Genomic DNA, 17,297 nt, shown 5'->3' on the forward strand with positions numbered 1-17,297 from the left:
CTGAATCCATGCATTTGTTATAAGGGGTTGTGATTGTTACTGCAAGACCAGATGATGCATGACTTCGTACCATAAGGTCCTGGCATAGAGTGTAGAGACCTTCTTTTGTTCCAGGAAATACAGAAGTCAAACCAGGAACCTCACTTAGCAGTTCTACTGCAGACTTGCAGCAGACACGCCTGTGTAAAGAACAGATGACCACTACAGGCAGCAGATCCGTGGCGATGCCATCACACGCTGCTCTTGCAGGCTGTGGGGCCCGGATGTGATAATGTCTGAATGAGCCCATGTGAGAACAAAGCAGGAGATTATCCAAGAGTTAACACAAAATGAAGATGATGTCAACTTGGAAAGATGGCAAAATACAAGAGCTCCTGGTGATAAAGGCCGGTGTCAATATGCTGTAAACCAAACACCACACTACCCCTCGCCTGAACAGTCCAAAGATTCCTATGTTGTTGTGAACACGTCTGACCTGAGAATATCCTGCTGCTTTCTTCATTTTTGCAAAACCTGGTCAAAATCTGGACTTCATGTTATGGACATATGGAGTTCATGTCTAAAAACAGCAATACACACATGATCTGCAGATAGTCACAAGGGGAGAAACAACAAACATCTTCAGTTTATTCAATCAAAATGAATGTTGAAGATCAGATTTCTTCACACCAAAATAGATTTGACCTGTGTTTGAAATATAAAAGGTTGAGCTAATCGTTAGATCTTGGGAAGAAAAGGAAAGGATAGTTATGTTTTGGGGAGACAACACCTTGCCTCAGTTCTGGGTTACACAACCAAGGTAATCTAAGATAAAACACATAACTCACAGTCCTGTGCAAAAATGTCTGAAGTTCAGCCAAAGTTGATGTGAGGCTTCTACAATCGAGAGAGCCAGATCAAGTATCTTTACAGGTTTACTGCCAACGTCTGGCTCAGCAAGAAAACACTTTCTCTGGCAACACAAACAGGACATTTAGTACTAAAAATAACCCTGGATAATAACCTGAATGTTTCGGCCCATGGTTAAGGAGGAGATCCCTGTTTAGTTAAACTTAAGCAGTTGAAAGTGTTAGCCCATGCTTCCAGAGTACAGATGTGTACCGCGCAACAGTGACATTTTATCATCTCAGAGAAAGACCCACCTGCATTTCCTTATTAAACCGTGTCCTGCTCTACATTTTCGGAAAAACAGTTTGAAGGAGACACATTTTGGCTTTTCAATGACCCACTATTCCATGTTCATTCGTAACCTCTTTGTTCTCGCTCTTAACACCATGGGACCTAGCTACTCAAAGTAATGTGGACTTATGAGAGTTGCGGTGCTTTGCCGTACAGGACTTCTACACTGCCCTCCATGGTTCATAAAACCTTGTGGTTTTTTTAAAGAAAGAACTGATGTCTTGATCACAGCAGGAGTGTTGAGAACAGAAAAGGGCTGCTATGAGATGGCCTGCGGACCACACACTGTCTACACTCCAGCTGCCCTTCACACACATAGATCAGTGTGTGTGTGTGTGTGTGTGTGTGTGTGTGTGTGTGTTTCATATGTATTTGTATTGATGTGTTGGTGTTATTGATCTTGCTTTGTAGGGAGAGGACTGTTAAGCCTTTCTGGGTGGGTGATGAGCTGTCTACCTGGACATAGTAATGCTGAATAGCTGATGGGGCTGTTGTAGTGGCTGGACAGTGTATGCTTCCTTAATGTTTATTCATCAGAGTCAGCATTACCGAAGCTTTTCATTTTAAACAGCAGTTTTGACCCGAAGTTGCTTTTCATTTGAATGTCCACAGGGATAGAAATGGCTAGTATCCCAACAACTAGCAATCGAGAATCAATCACAGCTTGTCAGTGTTGATATGACATTTATGAGTCAAGTGGTTGCCATGTCTCAGACAACACTGACACACAGTCAGTCATATACAGCTCAGTTTATATTTATGAGTGATATTGTCCTATTTCCTATGTCCTCTGCAAACAAGTGTCTACGCAAAACCGGTCATCAGCAGGCTGAAAAAGAAAATTAAACATCAATTCCAGTCAGTATTTCCAAGAAATAATCAGTAAATAGCATCTAGCATCTCTGCTTTACCTTTACAGTCCTTATCTCCTCGTGCCATGAATTCTAATATTCCACTTAATGTGTATTGATCCAAAATTCCTCCTGTGTGAGCAAGACTTTCCAAAATCTGTGTGAAGGATTTATGCTTTCAGTAGGATCCAGTGGCCTCGGGGCTGAGTGCCACTAACTGGGTAGGGCAGTCAGAATGTGAAGGAGAAAAACTAACGTATTGTGGGTTCTTGTCTTTGTCTAAGTGCTTTATACTTGTTTGGCAAGACTTTTAAAATACCCTTCACAAAAGCTGACCTCTGAAGGACTCCCTTTGAAAACATATATTCCACGGTTCATAACAATGTCAGATTGTTCTCGTGAAGAGCTGAACATCTTTTGGCCACACTGCAGCAAAATCCCCTGTTTGTCAGGGGGCAGTGCAGGAGACGCAGTGGAGAGTTTTCCACAAACAAGTAATTTTCCTCCGACGCTAGGATGACCTTAAGTGTCCGCAATATCAAGATAAACTCCTTAAGAGGGAACAAAAACACCATCCCTGTGCAAACCTAGTGCGAGTGTAACAAAGGAAATCTTTCTCCCAGTAACTGAATGGTAAATGATGGGCAAATCGTGCCACACTGTTAAAATAGCAGCTCTGCTTGGATTGAAATAGAAGGGAGAGGAAGGAGCACTGACTTTTTCTCCACAGCCCTGCAAAAAGCCCAACACCATGAATGTTTTCAAGAAAAGATGTTGATTTCACATCTTTCTGATTTCACATCTTGCCCCTTTCAGACAGGAGGTGGTGACTTCAGTGATGTTGACAAAAAACTTTGGGATTGGCTACATAATTGTGGATAAGTTAGAAGATAGATAATTCTTGGATTTTTGCATCAATGATTTTTGACATTTCATTTCCATTTATCGGACTATTTTATCATGTTATGCAGTATATCAAAAATTATTATATTCAATAACTTACTGTACACTATAATAAAAAATCCATCCCCATTGTCCATTCCTGGTCTTTACAGGACAACTACGCATTTCTGCCAGCTGTAACCACAGTTGTAAATCAGGATGCAGGAAGCAACTTCCATGCCAATGTGTAATTGAACGAGTTTTCTGGGTTTCTCATAATCATAACCCAGTTATGGTGTTTACATAGACCAAGCCAAAAACTTGGTAACTGACTGTCTCTGTATTTCCCTTCACACTGAAAAACCAGGATGACTGACTGAGTGACTGCAAAGTGGATTGGGAAGACATATGTACCGATTGTTACTGGCTAACTGAGCAGCTCACTGACGGAGCAGCTAATTGACACCGTGTCTCTGTGCTCCCAATGTCTGTTCTGTATTAAACAGAATGATTCATGGCGATGTCAGGTGGATCACAAAAAAGTTGCAGAAAAAGTTTCAGGTGTCTACAGTCAAGCCGCAGCCCCTGCACCTCTTTTATGGTTTATTCATAATGAGACTTCACACCCACAACTACCGGTGACCGGACTATCTGACGGCTCCGTGAGTGTGTGTTTGCCGTTTGTCTGTCTGTCTGTCTGCTGTCTCTCAGGCAGTGAGGACGCTGTTGGTTGCTTTCAGATGGCTAGTCCATTCGGATGGAAAGGGGGGGGCTGGGTTTGTACTTGTCACACGCACACACATACTCACACACACACACACACACACACACACACACACAAGCTGCTCCGTGGCTGACATTCTCCTTTTTTCACCTCTAATTGGTCCTCTGGGAGTTGTCAGAGGTCTCAGTGGCTGTCTGCAAGGTGACAACACACAATTGTTCACACACACACACACACACACACACACACACACACACACACACACACACACACACACATGCTACCGCCATCAGGAGAAGTAGATGGAGGTAACAGCGGAGCAGCGGCGCTGTGATAGTCACCTGAAGGTCATGAACATTTATCACTGTTTGTAAAGTTGAAGGGTGGGGAGATTAGAGAGGAAGCATCATGCTGGCCTCGGCTGCTGCTCCAAACTCAGTGAGACCCTTGTATGAATCCCAGCTGCTTTAATAACAGTCTCACCATGGTTGTGGGCATATCAACTCGTATACTGCTGAGTTATATTCCTGTTTATTTGAAAAGGCCATGGGGTTCTGGCAGTTTTGTTTTGGCTGCAGCCTATGGAGCCTTGCATGGGACGTGTGGAGCTCTCTGGTGGATGCGCTGACTGTGAGTCTGATGTTATTTCTGTGCACATGTTGGAAGTCATTTCACTACATGGACTGTATTTGTTGGTTCATTAGGCAAGTGCTTTGGACATGTGCAATTTAAAGTAGGCATGAAACTACCATCAACATTGTTTTCACTTCTAGTCTGACGTTTCGGTGGAATGCTTCCTACAACAGATTAAGCATGTTTCCCCTGCTGCAAAAATATGGCACTTTAGTACCACTTTATATTTATGTAAACTTACATTCCATTACAAAGTTCATTACGAGCATTTATTGGCTCTTTATTAATAATCATAAAAAACATATATATATATATACTTTCCCTCATAGGATGTTGTACACACATTAGTCATTAAGCAATATGCTTTGCTCAGTATGGTCCTTATAAGGTTGAGCAGTCATTCTCCATTAATTGCACTTAGTAATTATGGTCAATTGTATTGTAATAAAACACAAAATTACAAATATTAATAATATGATATATTAATTATATACACTCTTATATACACTCTTATATATATACAATCTTTATTACTCTTTAATCAATATTCATCCATCAAAGAATTTCAAAAACTCTGTTTGTCTGTGTGTCTGTTTGTTGAACTGTTTATCTTTTCTGCTTCACACTTGACATGTGTATTATTAAGGGCCCGAGGAAGAGCAGTGTTGAGTTTGGTGAAATTTGGACACTTGATACTTTCAATATTAACCGTTGAATAAACAGATAAGCAGCGCACTGTAGCAGCGCCCGAGACTCATCATCATCAGTGAAGTTATGGATAACAACAAAAGTGCATTTGTGATAATGAACATGTGCATGACAACAACAGCAACTGATTTGGAGTTCTGCGCACTGAGTCAAGCTTCGGTGAAGATTGAATAAACAGGTGAACATATCTTTGTGCAGCAGCTGTGGGTGCGCCAACAGGGTTCTATGGACTGAGTCTAACAGTAGGTCTTTATTTGCTCAGGCTCAATGACTATAAGTCACTTTCAGAGTTTCACAAAGAACCAGCATCACTACAGGCCATGGAAAAGACACTTATTCCTTTTCCATCCCCCATTTGTAGATATAGTAACCTCATATCCACAGTCAGGGAGAAGCCTAAACATCCCTCCACACCGCCTTTTCTTCTGTAATCTTAGCACCACTAATCATTGTATCCTCGTGATTTGTTTACATTCAGTTCGTGCAATGGCCTCATTTATACAGCTAAGCCATTTGAGCAGATGGCGCTCAAGATCAGCTTCTGATTGAATGAAACTCTCTGCCGAGAGTTCTACAGATATTTGTTCAGCGACACCCTGTCAATAAGTTCGAAAGCTCCTCTAGCCTGAAGAGGAAGCGTGGTAGATTATTTGGAAACTTTCCAATCTACTAACCAGTGTGATGATCACACCCAATTAGCCTGCTGGGGAATGAGCAGGGCTGCAGGACGTAATCAGATCTTTGATGTGGCTGCGCTTCAGCCCACAGACTACACTTGTGTCAATTACTGCTTCCCACTATATAGAAGCATGAGTATTTCTGAAGCCGCTTCAGGTTACACTGAGCCATATCACCACACTGATTACCTTAGAAAACATTCGTCATTATTTACCTTCTAATAGCTCTAGAAAGATAAAAGTTTTTGAAATGATTGGATGCATATCATTGGTTTCCGTAAGAGAGGGGTATATTCAGACTGTGGTATGCCCTATGTGAGTAAGTGTAGTTCTTTGCAGTGGTCGACTGTCTGAGGTATTATTTTAGCTCGAAGACTTCAAACGGTTCTGTGGAGAAAAATATCAAGTATTTCACAGAAATTGTACGTCAAGGCTTTGATGTCTGAGGCTTTTTGACTGCTATACGATACGTACCAAACCAATCTATTGAAATTAGAAGAATATTGTAGGGGATTGTTTATGTCATTCGGAAGTCAATCAATCTCTTAAATGATTTTTTTATTGAAAAATAATTATCTGCAGACGTGAGAGTTAATTTGTGGTGATTCTGGCCCTAGGCCGTACCTCCGTGATTCTTTAAAGAGCATGTTGTGGACTTTCCACAAACTCAACACACACTAGAATAACAAGGCGATGGATGGGGGGGGGTTCCCTTTGAACCGGAAAAGTAGAAGGCTCCGGCCTCTTTCCCTGATTGATAATGGAAGCGGTGAGGCTCGTTAAAAACGGAGTGAAGGCAGAATCAATTAGTCTCCTGTGTGCTCTTCATCGGATTCAATTAAAGCCTTTCTATAAAGCACTGCCTTAATGGGACTAATGCAGTACAGACACAGAGCAAGATGGAGCCAAGCACAAATAAGCAAGGGAAAGAATGAGCAACAATGCTTTGCCATTCATCAGCTAAAGGTTAAAGAGCAGCAATGACTGACTACTGTTTGATCATGTTGAACAAAATGTCTTTATAATGTGAACATAAGAGTCATGCAGCAGTTGACTGGAAGAAGGTGGTTGTGTTGGAACATAGGACTGGCACTCCTTTTGCCATGCTTTGGAATGTATCCCCGCAGTCACGTTGAGATGACTGCTGGTTGAAAACCATTGTTGCATGTCAGGGCTGTACCCTAGTGCTGGGAAGATGAACTGATGTGGTGAATCCAGTAAACAATAAGTGTGTGTCACCACTTTTTATATATTTGTTTTAATAAGTGCACTCAAGATCGTGTTTGTTTTTCCTTGATGAGCAGCTTTAAAGAAATGCATCGTCACTCTGCATTGTCCTGGAGTCTCTCAGAATCCTGAACGTATGAATTGATCTGCTGTGAACAAAGTGTTGCCCTACAGTGTCAACAGATTGAAACGGGTCATATTTGTATCAAAAGAGGCACAGATAAAAAAAGAATATTATTTTTGCTTGTTGCAGCAAGACATTGACAGAGCCCTGTGTGGGAAGATAAAAGCACATTTCCTTTCAGTGTTGTAATTGCTGTGTAAGAGTTTCCTCCATATCCGTCTTATTGATCCAGTGCAGTATTTTAGTCCACACAGCCCGTTTTGGAAGATGTTTTTTTGGATGCTACAGCGATTGAGTCAGTGTTCAATTTGATTTTTGAAGAAAATGTGTTTTTTAATCCAAGAACTTTTGTCGCTGAAATGATGCAGCAGCAGAGAGAGGCACATTTGTAAATAGTGAGGAAGCTGTGCTGTTGAATATTGACATACTGAATCTAAACTACTGGTTTTCGTTATCCTCACAGCTACCACCTCTTCACAACAGTATCGCGTAAAGCCTGCCCAAGACTGGATGACTTAGTTATTTTAAGATAAAAAAATTCTGATATTGATATATTGGCGAATATTCTTTCAGGGCAAACTATGTAATAACACATTTCCTAAATCACCCCTCTTATCTCTTTCCAATTTATGTTCTGTAATAAAACCATTTATATCCATGCATATGGGTGACTGTGGCTATGGAGGTAGAAGTGTCCTTGGGCAAGACACTAAATTAAACAGTTGACACTTAAACTGGGAGGTGTCCAATGAGGACAAGTACAAAATGAATTCTACTACCCACATTAAGTTCAAAATCAGGTTGAATCATTAAAATGACATTTCTGCTAGTCCCTGCTATACTTCAAGGCTAATTCTTTTTCAAATAGTATGATTTTTAGAAATAAATCTTAAATGGAAAACCTTTTCACAGGCTAAATCACAGGCACTTTTATGAGAAAATAAACTGTGAAAAAACCTGAATCTCCTCAAAGAGAATTAATTGATTAATGATGCACATGCACTAGATAAAAGCAATATAAACAATACCTACGATTTTGAGATATTGAACTTCATTGCATTCAACAACCTTAAAGGAAGCATCTGAAAGAACATTGCGATTGCTTTACTAAAGTCAAGCAATCATCTGTATCTTTCATTGGCCTGAAACAGAACCATAGCCATGATTGTTCTAGAATTGTAACCAAATGTTTATGGTGTTAAACATCATGTTGTCTATCAACAGTGTTACCCCAAACCAGGATCTTTCCCAAACCAAACCAAATTGTGCCTTTACCTCAACCCAAATGAGTAATTACTATTTACTTTATTTGTCTTTTCCAACAGTGGATTTTGAACACTATATCTGTGGCATAGCTCCTGCTGCTGTATGGGGGCTGTTTCCCACCCCTGTGGGTCACATCACTAACCCTAACCCTAACCCTTTTTCTCTAGTGTTTTTTTTCAGCAAGTTGATTTTCATACATTTACAAATCAGGTCTGAATGATTCCATTATATACTGTCCTGACACTGCTCTTCTATGAAATGATGACTTCATGTCTGTTTCTCTCTTTCTCTTACAGCTTCTTTCTCCAGTCAGTCAAAACCTGAAGGACTATGACTGGTACCTGCAGCTGCCAACTCAAGGTGATCCAGCTGGGCAGATAGAGCAGTTGTGACCTGTAGATCCTACACCTCCTCCTGGAAAATGAGGACTATCGTAGTGGGCCTCACATGGCTCTGTCTTTGCCTGTCGCTGGATGCGTTGTCTTTGAGTGGACGGAGGACGGACGCAGTTGATGGAGATGGAACTCAGGCAGCAATCAGAGGAGAGAGGCCACTTAGGAGAGTGAGAAGAGGCTGGATGTGGAACCAGTTTTTCCTGCAGGAAGAGTACACTGGCAGTGATTATCAGTACATTGGCAAGGTAAGAGCTGTGCCACTGCCCCCGTGTTTGTGGTTACACATGAATGTTGACATGGTCCCGTATGCCATTATATGAAATTCCCTTGATTTGTTGGAAAGAGATCCATTAGTCATGGTTGTTCTGTTTCAATTAATTGCTGGATTTGTTTGTTTATATTCTTGTTCAAAGTGATTACTCAAAAAAGAGTAAAAAAAAATTTTGCTCATGACTTGCATGCATGATGAACATGCTTGATGATCATGGCAGGAGTGTTATAAGTTGGTGCAACATGTGCTACTTGATATAGTTTTCATAATCAAAATTACATAAAAAAATAAACTGCTTGGTTTGGGTTCTGTACATTCGAGTACATAAAAATCAGTACTCTGACAAATTGCACATGTCTGGATTTGATACTAAAATTAAAACTGGGTGCACATAAGTATTATGATCTTTAAGTATTGCAAAAAGTCAACAGGGATCCTTTGAATTATATAATTGTAAAGGCACTCAATACAATGCCACTTTATAAATCTTGAAGGCAATTTGGTTTAGAGAAGAACAAAGAAGATACAGACATGCACTGACAAACATACGCTAACAACAATAACACATACAAAATATATATTCATATGTATTCTTGGGTCATTTTTCACCATTAAAAGTTTAGATTTTGATTGGGTACAATGACTTTCATACCTTGATTTTTGACTTATTTTCAATCTTTAACAAATTAAGCCAGTTCAACTTTTACTGCAGGATCATCACTCGATCATGATTGGACCAAAATAGTCACGTGGAATATTGTGGATATTTGTTTGATGGTTTCAGCCTTCGTTTTTTAATCAATACAGCATTCAAATTTTTTTTAACACACATTTTAAGTTACTTTTGAAAGACGAAAAAAAACACAGTCTGTAAGCAATACAACTTATAATATCCTTACTTGTTTCATTACTCTCATAGCTTTAGTCTATAATGACGCATTGTGTATAAGCTATGATGAGCATACCTTAGACAGTTATTTCTGATTGATAACACAGAGTCAGTCTGCTTGGTAATTCTTCAATTCTCATACTACTGGTACACCATGTTATAGCATTACCTTCTAGCACTTGTGGCAAACTCGCTTATTTCCAGCAAAAATAACATTTTCCTTGGTTTGACACAGCTGTAATTCACATTTGTATACAAACACTTGCTATGAAGCGCTGCTTGACGTGACAAGCACAGAGGTCAGCTTTTTCAGAAGGTACTCTGTTGTTTTGGTTTCATGGCCTGCAGCTTTACTTTTGAGTCGAGTCTCAGTGCTGCTGTCAGCCTGTTGTATCCACTGTTTGCTAGCTGCAAAACACCAGATAGAGAGATAGATTTATAGCAAGTAGAAGGTGAACATCATTGGAAAAAAAATGTAATGCAAACAAAAAACAGTGATTTATGAATACTTTTCTTGCAAGAGCATGACCTCAGTTAAACAAAAGACACATTTGTGTAATACTACGTAAGTTTTTCTAGTTACATGGATGCACCAATTAATCACACTGTTTACATTCATCTCCTAGTATGGTGGTTCGCACTCTGCAAATGCTGAAATTAAACAGGATTCCAAAACCCGGACCTGAACCCTGTGTTGTAAACAGAGGGACCTGCTGATACACAAATGTTCTCGGCAAAGACTTGTGTAGTTGCTGTGCAGAGCAGTGAGAACACAGCTGCTGTAGCTCTTTTTGCTCTCGACTGTCACTGCGAGAGGCTTTCACAGCGCTCTAAGATTCTCACACTGTGATATTTCTGCTCATCGAAACTGTAAAGACTTGTGTTGATGTTTGCTCAGCGGCTGCACTTTGCAGTACACACTGAATACAGAGAGGTGGGGAAGGCTGACAGGGAGAAAATGGCAGGATAGGCAAAAAGACAGGATGAGCAGGATGGAGTAAATATATCAGGAAGGTGTTTTCTCATAAGATGCAGAGAAATGTCTGTGTGCCATCCTGTTAATGTCTAACAGTCTGAGAGTCTAAGAAATGGCCCGATCATATTTGTATCCTAGTGTCAGTTTGTGAGGTTTTAGTGTTAACACAAATATACAAATAAAGAGTTCACCAACCCATAACCTGAGTTTTCAATAAACAAAACAACAAAGTGCCTTGAGACATATTTGATTTCCATTTGACTTTTATGATGCCAAAATCATAGCATACATAGAATATATTGATGCTATAAAACAAATTTATGGAAAAAGAAAAACTTAAAAACATTACTTTTCATTTTATAAACCACCACATTGGACATTAAAATAATTTGAAATGCAAAAGAGGAAGAAGATATACAGATGATAGTGTTACACTTTTTCTCCTGAGTTTATGTGACGCACCTTATGTTCATGGTTTATTAAGTTAGTGAAGTGGAAAAGGGCTAAAAGTGAATCAGTTCATGCAGCTCCAGCGTCTGTGGGCTGGGCACGTGTTCTTCACAGTGACCAAAAGGGCTACGATAAATGAGAGTAGAAACATGAAAAATTCATACAGGGCACGAGGTCTCACTGCCTCAACATCTCACTGTGAGACTTTGTTGTAGTTTTCATTTAATTTTTTTAATTACATAACTAAGTTGAAGAAAAATAAAGATGAAATTATAAGTCAATTGAGAAAAACACTTTTTGTATACACTTTGCAGATCCCATAATTGATCAAAGCTGCGGCTTCCAGACGAGTATCTCATATTCTAGATGTGGGTGTTCCGCTTTGTTTGATGTGAAGTTTCTTCGGCAGTGTCATGATGTTAATTAATGACTATCATGAAGAAAGCTTGGTATCTATCAACTTCACATGCAGTGTTTACCATTAGTTAACTTGAGCGACCTATGTGTGTTTCTGTTATCGCCGTAGATTGAATAGTGAGACACACTGCATTGATTAAGAGAGTACAATCCACATGCAGAACTTCATACTGAAACCATATGGAGTGAAATACATATCTCTAAAACCAGTTTCTTTCTCAAGATCCTCTGGCCAAAGAAGTGTTTCATCCATTCATTCATAAGTAACGCACTGAGTGAGGCTGTGCATGAAACATGCTGTTTGATGATGGTTTATTGCACTTGTAATGAGGTGTATAATGTTCGCTTACCTTGTGCAGAGATAGAAGGGCTACGTATGGATTTTCCATCTAACTGGCTGCTGTGTTTAATATCTAGAGGAGATAGTGGGCCCATTAGTGAAGTAAGAACATAGTGATGACTGTTGGTGCCGTTCTGTTTGATCAGAAGCCAGATGCCGGGAGGTGTTGTGCGGCTCTGTATGAAGCCCGCTGTCTGACAGCACAAAAACAAAGTAAGCTTTGAAACAAACAAGAGTTTGCTGCGAATGAGGTGAACACAGAAAGAGGCGAGACAGTCAGCAAACTCTCCGTTCGTGCTGGAGTGTTGCCTTCACTGCAAGGGTTCTGCCTGGTGGCTCAGATATGCTTTAGTGACGACAGAGACAGATTAGCAGGGACTGGAGACTGTTCTGCAGAGGCAACAATATGGCAAGGCAAATATTAACATGTTTTTACCCCTGATACCATTCAAGAATCATAAAATACACCATATTTATGCAATCCTGATCCAAATTGTTAATATTCAGGGAAACAGCCAAACAGCAAGCATTACCTTTAGATACTATTTGCCTGCTGTGGACTAAGCTGTCTTCATCACAGTCTAAATCCATCTGCAAGCCTTGTAGCCAAACCCCAGTATTCAGAACAGGAAGCCCAAAAGAGTTTGTTGTGATGTGGTGCAGTTGTATGTTATTGATTATGTTGCACTCATCCAGTTAATTACTGGGGGTCAGAACACAAGGTCACAGGTTAGCCAGTTTACTGACCCACATCCTGCTTCAACTTTGACCTATTGTACTTACCTTAATTGTGGATGGGCAATTCTCCAGTGGGACTTCTACTTACCTCTAGGCTCTGCTCACTTTCAGTTTTACCTCCAGACAAAGTTATTTAGATAACCAGGGTTAACAGATCATCTAACTACTTATCATTCTTGACCTTTTGGACTTCACAGATGTCACAAGTGAAATTTGTGTTATAGATCGAATCACCAGAGTGATGCAACTAAGACCCCAGTTGATACAAACCAGAATTGTCTTCTGCCTGGTTCCCCAAAATGATCACAACTGAAAATCAAACCTGTCAAATAAACACACAAACTAAAATAAGTGAACATAGGTTAAGTGTAATTTAGAGAGCTAGAGTCACATAGTTGAAACATTGACAGACTGACAGTAACATTGTGGAGGATTTAGAAGTTTGGAGATGCATCAGTAGTTGACACAAATATAATCTTTGTGAATGACTCCCCCATAAGCTCAAACACCACTGATATATGGAGCGACGGCTGCAAGCTAGTTGGCAGCCAACTCCAGCTGCACTGCTCCAATCATGTGACATACATCATGTGACATACCTCACTCTCCACAACCATCGATAATACACCTCCACCTCATCAGGTGGACTATTTAAGCAGAGAGAAATTTCCCATCATCCCCTTTGCTCGCTCTGCTGCTGCGGTAATGCTACCAGTTGCTTCAGCCCCTCCACCACCCCAGCATCCACCTGTAGGCTCCGACGGGGGGGTTACAAGTATTTGGTCATCATTCCTGTGTAATCATATGAGGGATTGATTAAGCTGGAACCTAGACGCCAAACACTAAACCTGTTCTACTGCTGCAATAAACGTTTGAACGTGAGTTGTCTGACTGAACAATGGAACCACCAATCTCACACTAAGTAAACCACATTAGCTCCAGTGGAACTTTCTCTAATAGAGTCAACAGCACTGACCCTCTCAAAGAAAACATACAATCTACTACATTTTCCCAGATTGTTCACACAGTGTCATTTGTTTTAGGATCAAATCAAAAGTGTTAAACTGAATAGTATAACGGTCGTGTTTGTGTGAATTTATGTGTAAACACTACAACCCTCAGAAAAACATTGTCCCTGAGCAGTTTGGATATGGATTTGATGATGCAGGTTTATGGATATTGTTATTATTATTATTGTTGTTCGTGATCATTAACTCCTTTAGAAGAGTATAACCCACTGTGGAAAAAGTATACACAATGATTACACAACAGCCGTACACAGTAAGTGTGTCTTCTACCACCCACTGCTGCACAGTAAAGTCAGGAACAGCAATGAGCAGTGCCATTGTCTGCATGAATATGATTGTGAGAAATCCCAAGAGACAGCAGTATGGTGCAGGTTTGGTAGCAGAGACAGTGATCTGGGACACATAAGGACTCCGGAAAGCATGCTCTGCTCCAAAATTGTGCTGTGATGAAATGTCCGCAGGCTTCGTCAGCTCGTCTTAGGTAAAAGCATGGAGGTGTTGCAGCCCTGCAGACTGACAGATCAAATCAGACTGAACACTGCTGGAGAGAACAGGCAGAAAGGATCAAAAGGAGAGAGGCAGGCAGGAAGGGGAAGACAGTCAGAGAGTGAGGGGGGAGAGTGGAAGGGAAAGGGAAGCAAAGGGAACAAGGAAAGAAAGGAAGGAACAGAGGACATTTGGGTTCTGTAACGTGGAAAATATTCACTAAAATGGTGTAGTTAAAGGAAACGTGAAGACGATGAGGACAGGTAGAACAAAAGAACAGCAAAGAAACAAGACAAGAAAAGTCAGCTACACAGAGAGGAGGAGGGGAGGGGCAGCAGGAAGAGAAAGGAAACAGAAGTGCAGAGAGAAAAAGGTGGAGCACTGCAGGTCGATTAGAGGAAGAGAGACATAAAACGATACACACATTTTATTTATCTTTATAACTGACCATCCTCATCACCAAGATCATCATCTAACTACACAAACCTAGCCAGAAAATGTGATAAAGCTCACAAGTTAGAGGTGACATTGACCCCATAACTGTTATTATTATTCAAAAAAATCCTTGTGGTATTGTGACAATATGATTATTGTGCATTCTGTTGGCTGAGAAAATCGTTGAGTACAACTCTAGTATTGTGACAGTGAACCCTCAAATCTTTGTTTCAAACACCTGGATAAACATGTCCCAGTTTTAAGAGACCAGAGAAAGCAGCTTGGAGGCCTTCAGTAGAGACTGGGATGCGGGTCGTGGTGGCCCCATTTTCTATCGACTGTCCCTTGACTCCTGTCAAGTAAAGGTAGAAAAGTCCCAACAACACTATTACTGTCACACTGCTCTTCCATTACTGGTTATAAGATGGAGAGGCTCAACCCCAGCAGAGTCCCCAAAGCCAGAGACTGCGCTGAGTTCGTCCCCAGCTGCTGAGTCCACTCAGCAGTGAGCAGTTGGTAAACAAATGACACTGATCTGAGATGACATGAGATTTGCTGGGTTTGCAGGAGACAGAGACACACCTGCATCTCTGCACACATCCGACAGTATCATTAGAATCCTGAACACATGATTCTTATGATACTGTCGGATGTCATTTCATGCATATGAGATACCTCTCACCTCTGCTGCCCTGGGATTCCACCTGAAGTTGGATGGTTGTGTATCTCCCACTAGAGAAACAGCAAGAAGAAATAGGCATAGGAAAATCGAGATCAGTCACATTATTACCATTGTCCTGATTGCTGTTTGGTGGTGTTAAAATTACATAAAGTGTGTATACGACACTTGCTCCATCTGCTCAGCAATCATGCGCTCAACAATTCCCTCAGCTCCCGATTTCAGAATAGGACATAACAACTCAATTTTCCAAAACAATCCCTGTCAGAGGTGGAGAGAAATAAGGACATGAGCAGCTAGAAAATCCAATCGAATTTGAACGTCTGATTCTCAGTGGGGAGGTCCTACACCAAATAACCGTTGGTGCTCATCTCAAAGTAAAGGTCCAGTGGCTCTGATTTAAAAAATCAGACAGAGTTGCCATTTAATTAATCCGTCCGAGCCAGCTTTTTGTTTCGATTTTTTCTTTTTCGCATTTCAACCCACTTTTCTGCCATTGTCCTATTCAGTCTACATGTAAAACGCTATTAGTTGTTGCTGCCTGTCTCTATTTTCATGATAATTTTTCTGTCGCCGTCTCTCTGGCTTTGGCCCCATTTGAAGTGTAGCTGCTCTAGATGTTTTCATTGCAAATCACTGGCTTGTGAAGACACAGAACATTATCTATGCGTTATACTCAGTGACACATTTTTTCCTGTTCATGCATCAGAACCAGGCAGATGAAGTGTGACCCATCCCTCCACACTGTTGATTTGCAGCGTTGTCTTATGCATGTGCGTGCGCGTGCGTCTGTGTGTGTGTGTGTGATTATGTGGGGTGTGGGGATGGAGAGGGACTTATCAGCAGGGAGGCAGGAAGAACCTGAGGGAAAAATAGCTTTTTTGCTGTCTTTGAAAAGTAGTGGAAGTGTAGAGGAGTCTAATTATCCCCTCAGTCGCATCAGACTCTTGCAAATGTCTTTTCAGAGCGTTCTAGCTGTTCCCAGAGTCACACATCAGCCACCAAAACAGCATGTCCACTCTAACCCCAGACTTAAGTTTTATTAAAACCATTATTCTCCACTAGCTAAACCATTTTAATTCAGTTTAGTGGAGAGATGCAGTATTTTTCTCATTTCTTCACACTGCGGCACTGCATTCAGATTGGGTTTTAATGATGCTTATATAGACAGGTGACAAATGAAAGTGAGACTATGTAACAGCTGAACAACAGTGTAACTGCGACAATAATTCATAATCAAGGCAAAGGCCAAAATGCTTTATTGAACTGCCAGATTTCTGAACAGGGTTCAGTGGGACATTGAGTGTGAGATGTTCACATAAAAGAGCTGTTAAACACCAGAATAAGTTAATGTTTATATAGATATATATACATGTCTAAAAAGATTTGACATGCGGGTAGCTTCTCAGAATCAAGGACATGACAATGTGCTCACCAGGTATGATAAAGTATTGGGTCAATACTACGGCATAACTGCTAATGGTAAATGCTCTGTATTTATATACCGCTTTTCCAGTGTTGATGACCTCTCAGAGAGAGTTTTTTGCCATTCACACATTCATACACTGCATCGTATATTCATACTTATTTACTATAATTTGTAGGGTATTGACCTTCTATGTAAAGTTCCTTGAGATAATGTAAATTATGATTTTGCACTTTACAAATAAAATAGATTTGAATTTTATGTGTGGGCAGCACCTTTTCTATCAGAACGTCGTGGGGAACGGGGGAAGACTAGCATCTAACAGCTGACCGTCTGGTAAGAGGACTACCGACTCTACCCCCTGAGCCACAGTCTTAACGCCTGTCATGCTTTACCCCTGGCCCGAATCTGATCCTTCTCATCCCTGTGTACAACCAGCAGTGGCTATCTGTTTCACCAATGGTTAAAGTAGTAAAGCAGTGGACCTACTGTGTGG

General features: G+C 40.7%; 1 protein-coding gene across 1 annotated transcript in view; it reads left to right on the forward strand.

The window, feature by feature from the left end:
* Positions 1-17,297, forward strand: part of LOC128455143 (cadherin-6) — a 74,046-nt gene that overhangs the window by 17,326 nt on the left and 39,423 nt on the right. The window contains exon 2 of the mRNA XM_053438819.1: positions 8,568-8,911. Coding sequence (XP_053294794.1) covers positions 8,693-8,911 — 219 coding nt within the window. The 5' untranslated portion in view covers positions 8,568-8,692. The remainder of the gene's footprint in view (positions 1-8,567; positions 8,912-17,297) is intronic.

The sequence above is a fragment of the Pleuronectes platessa genome, chromosome 13 (assembly GCF_947347685.1).
Source record: "Pleuronectes platessa chromosome 13, fPlePla1.1, whole genome shotgun sequence".
Taxonomy (NCBI): domain Eukaryota; kingdom Metazoa; phylum Chordata; class Actinopteri; order Pleuronectiformes; family Pleuronectidae; genus Pleuronectes; species Pleuronectes platessa.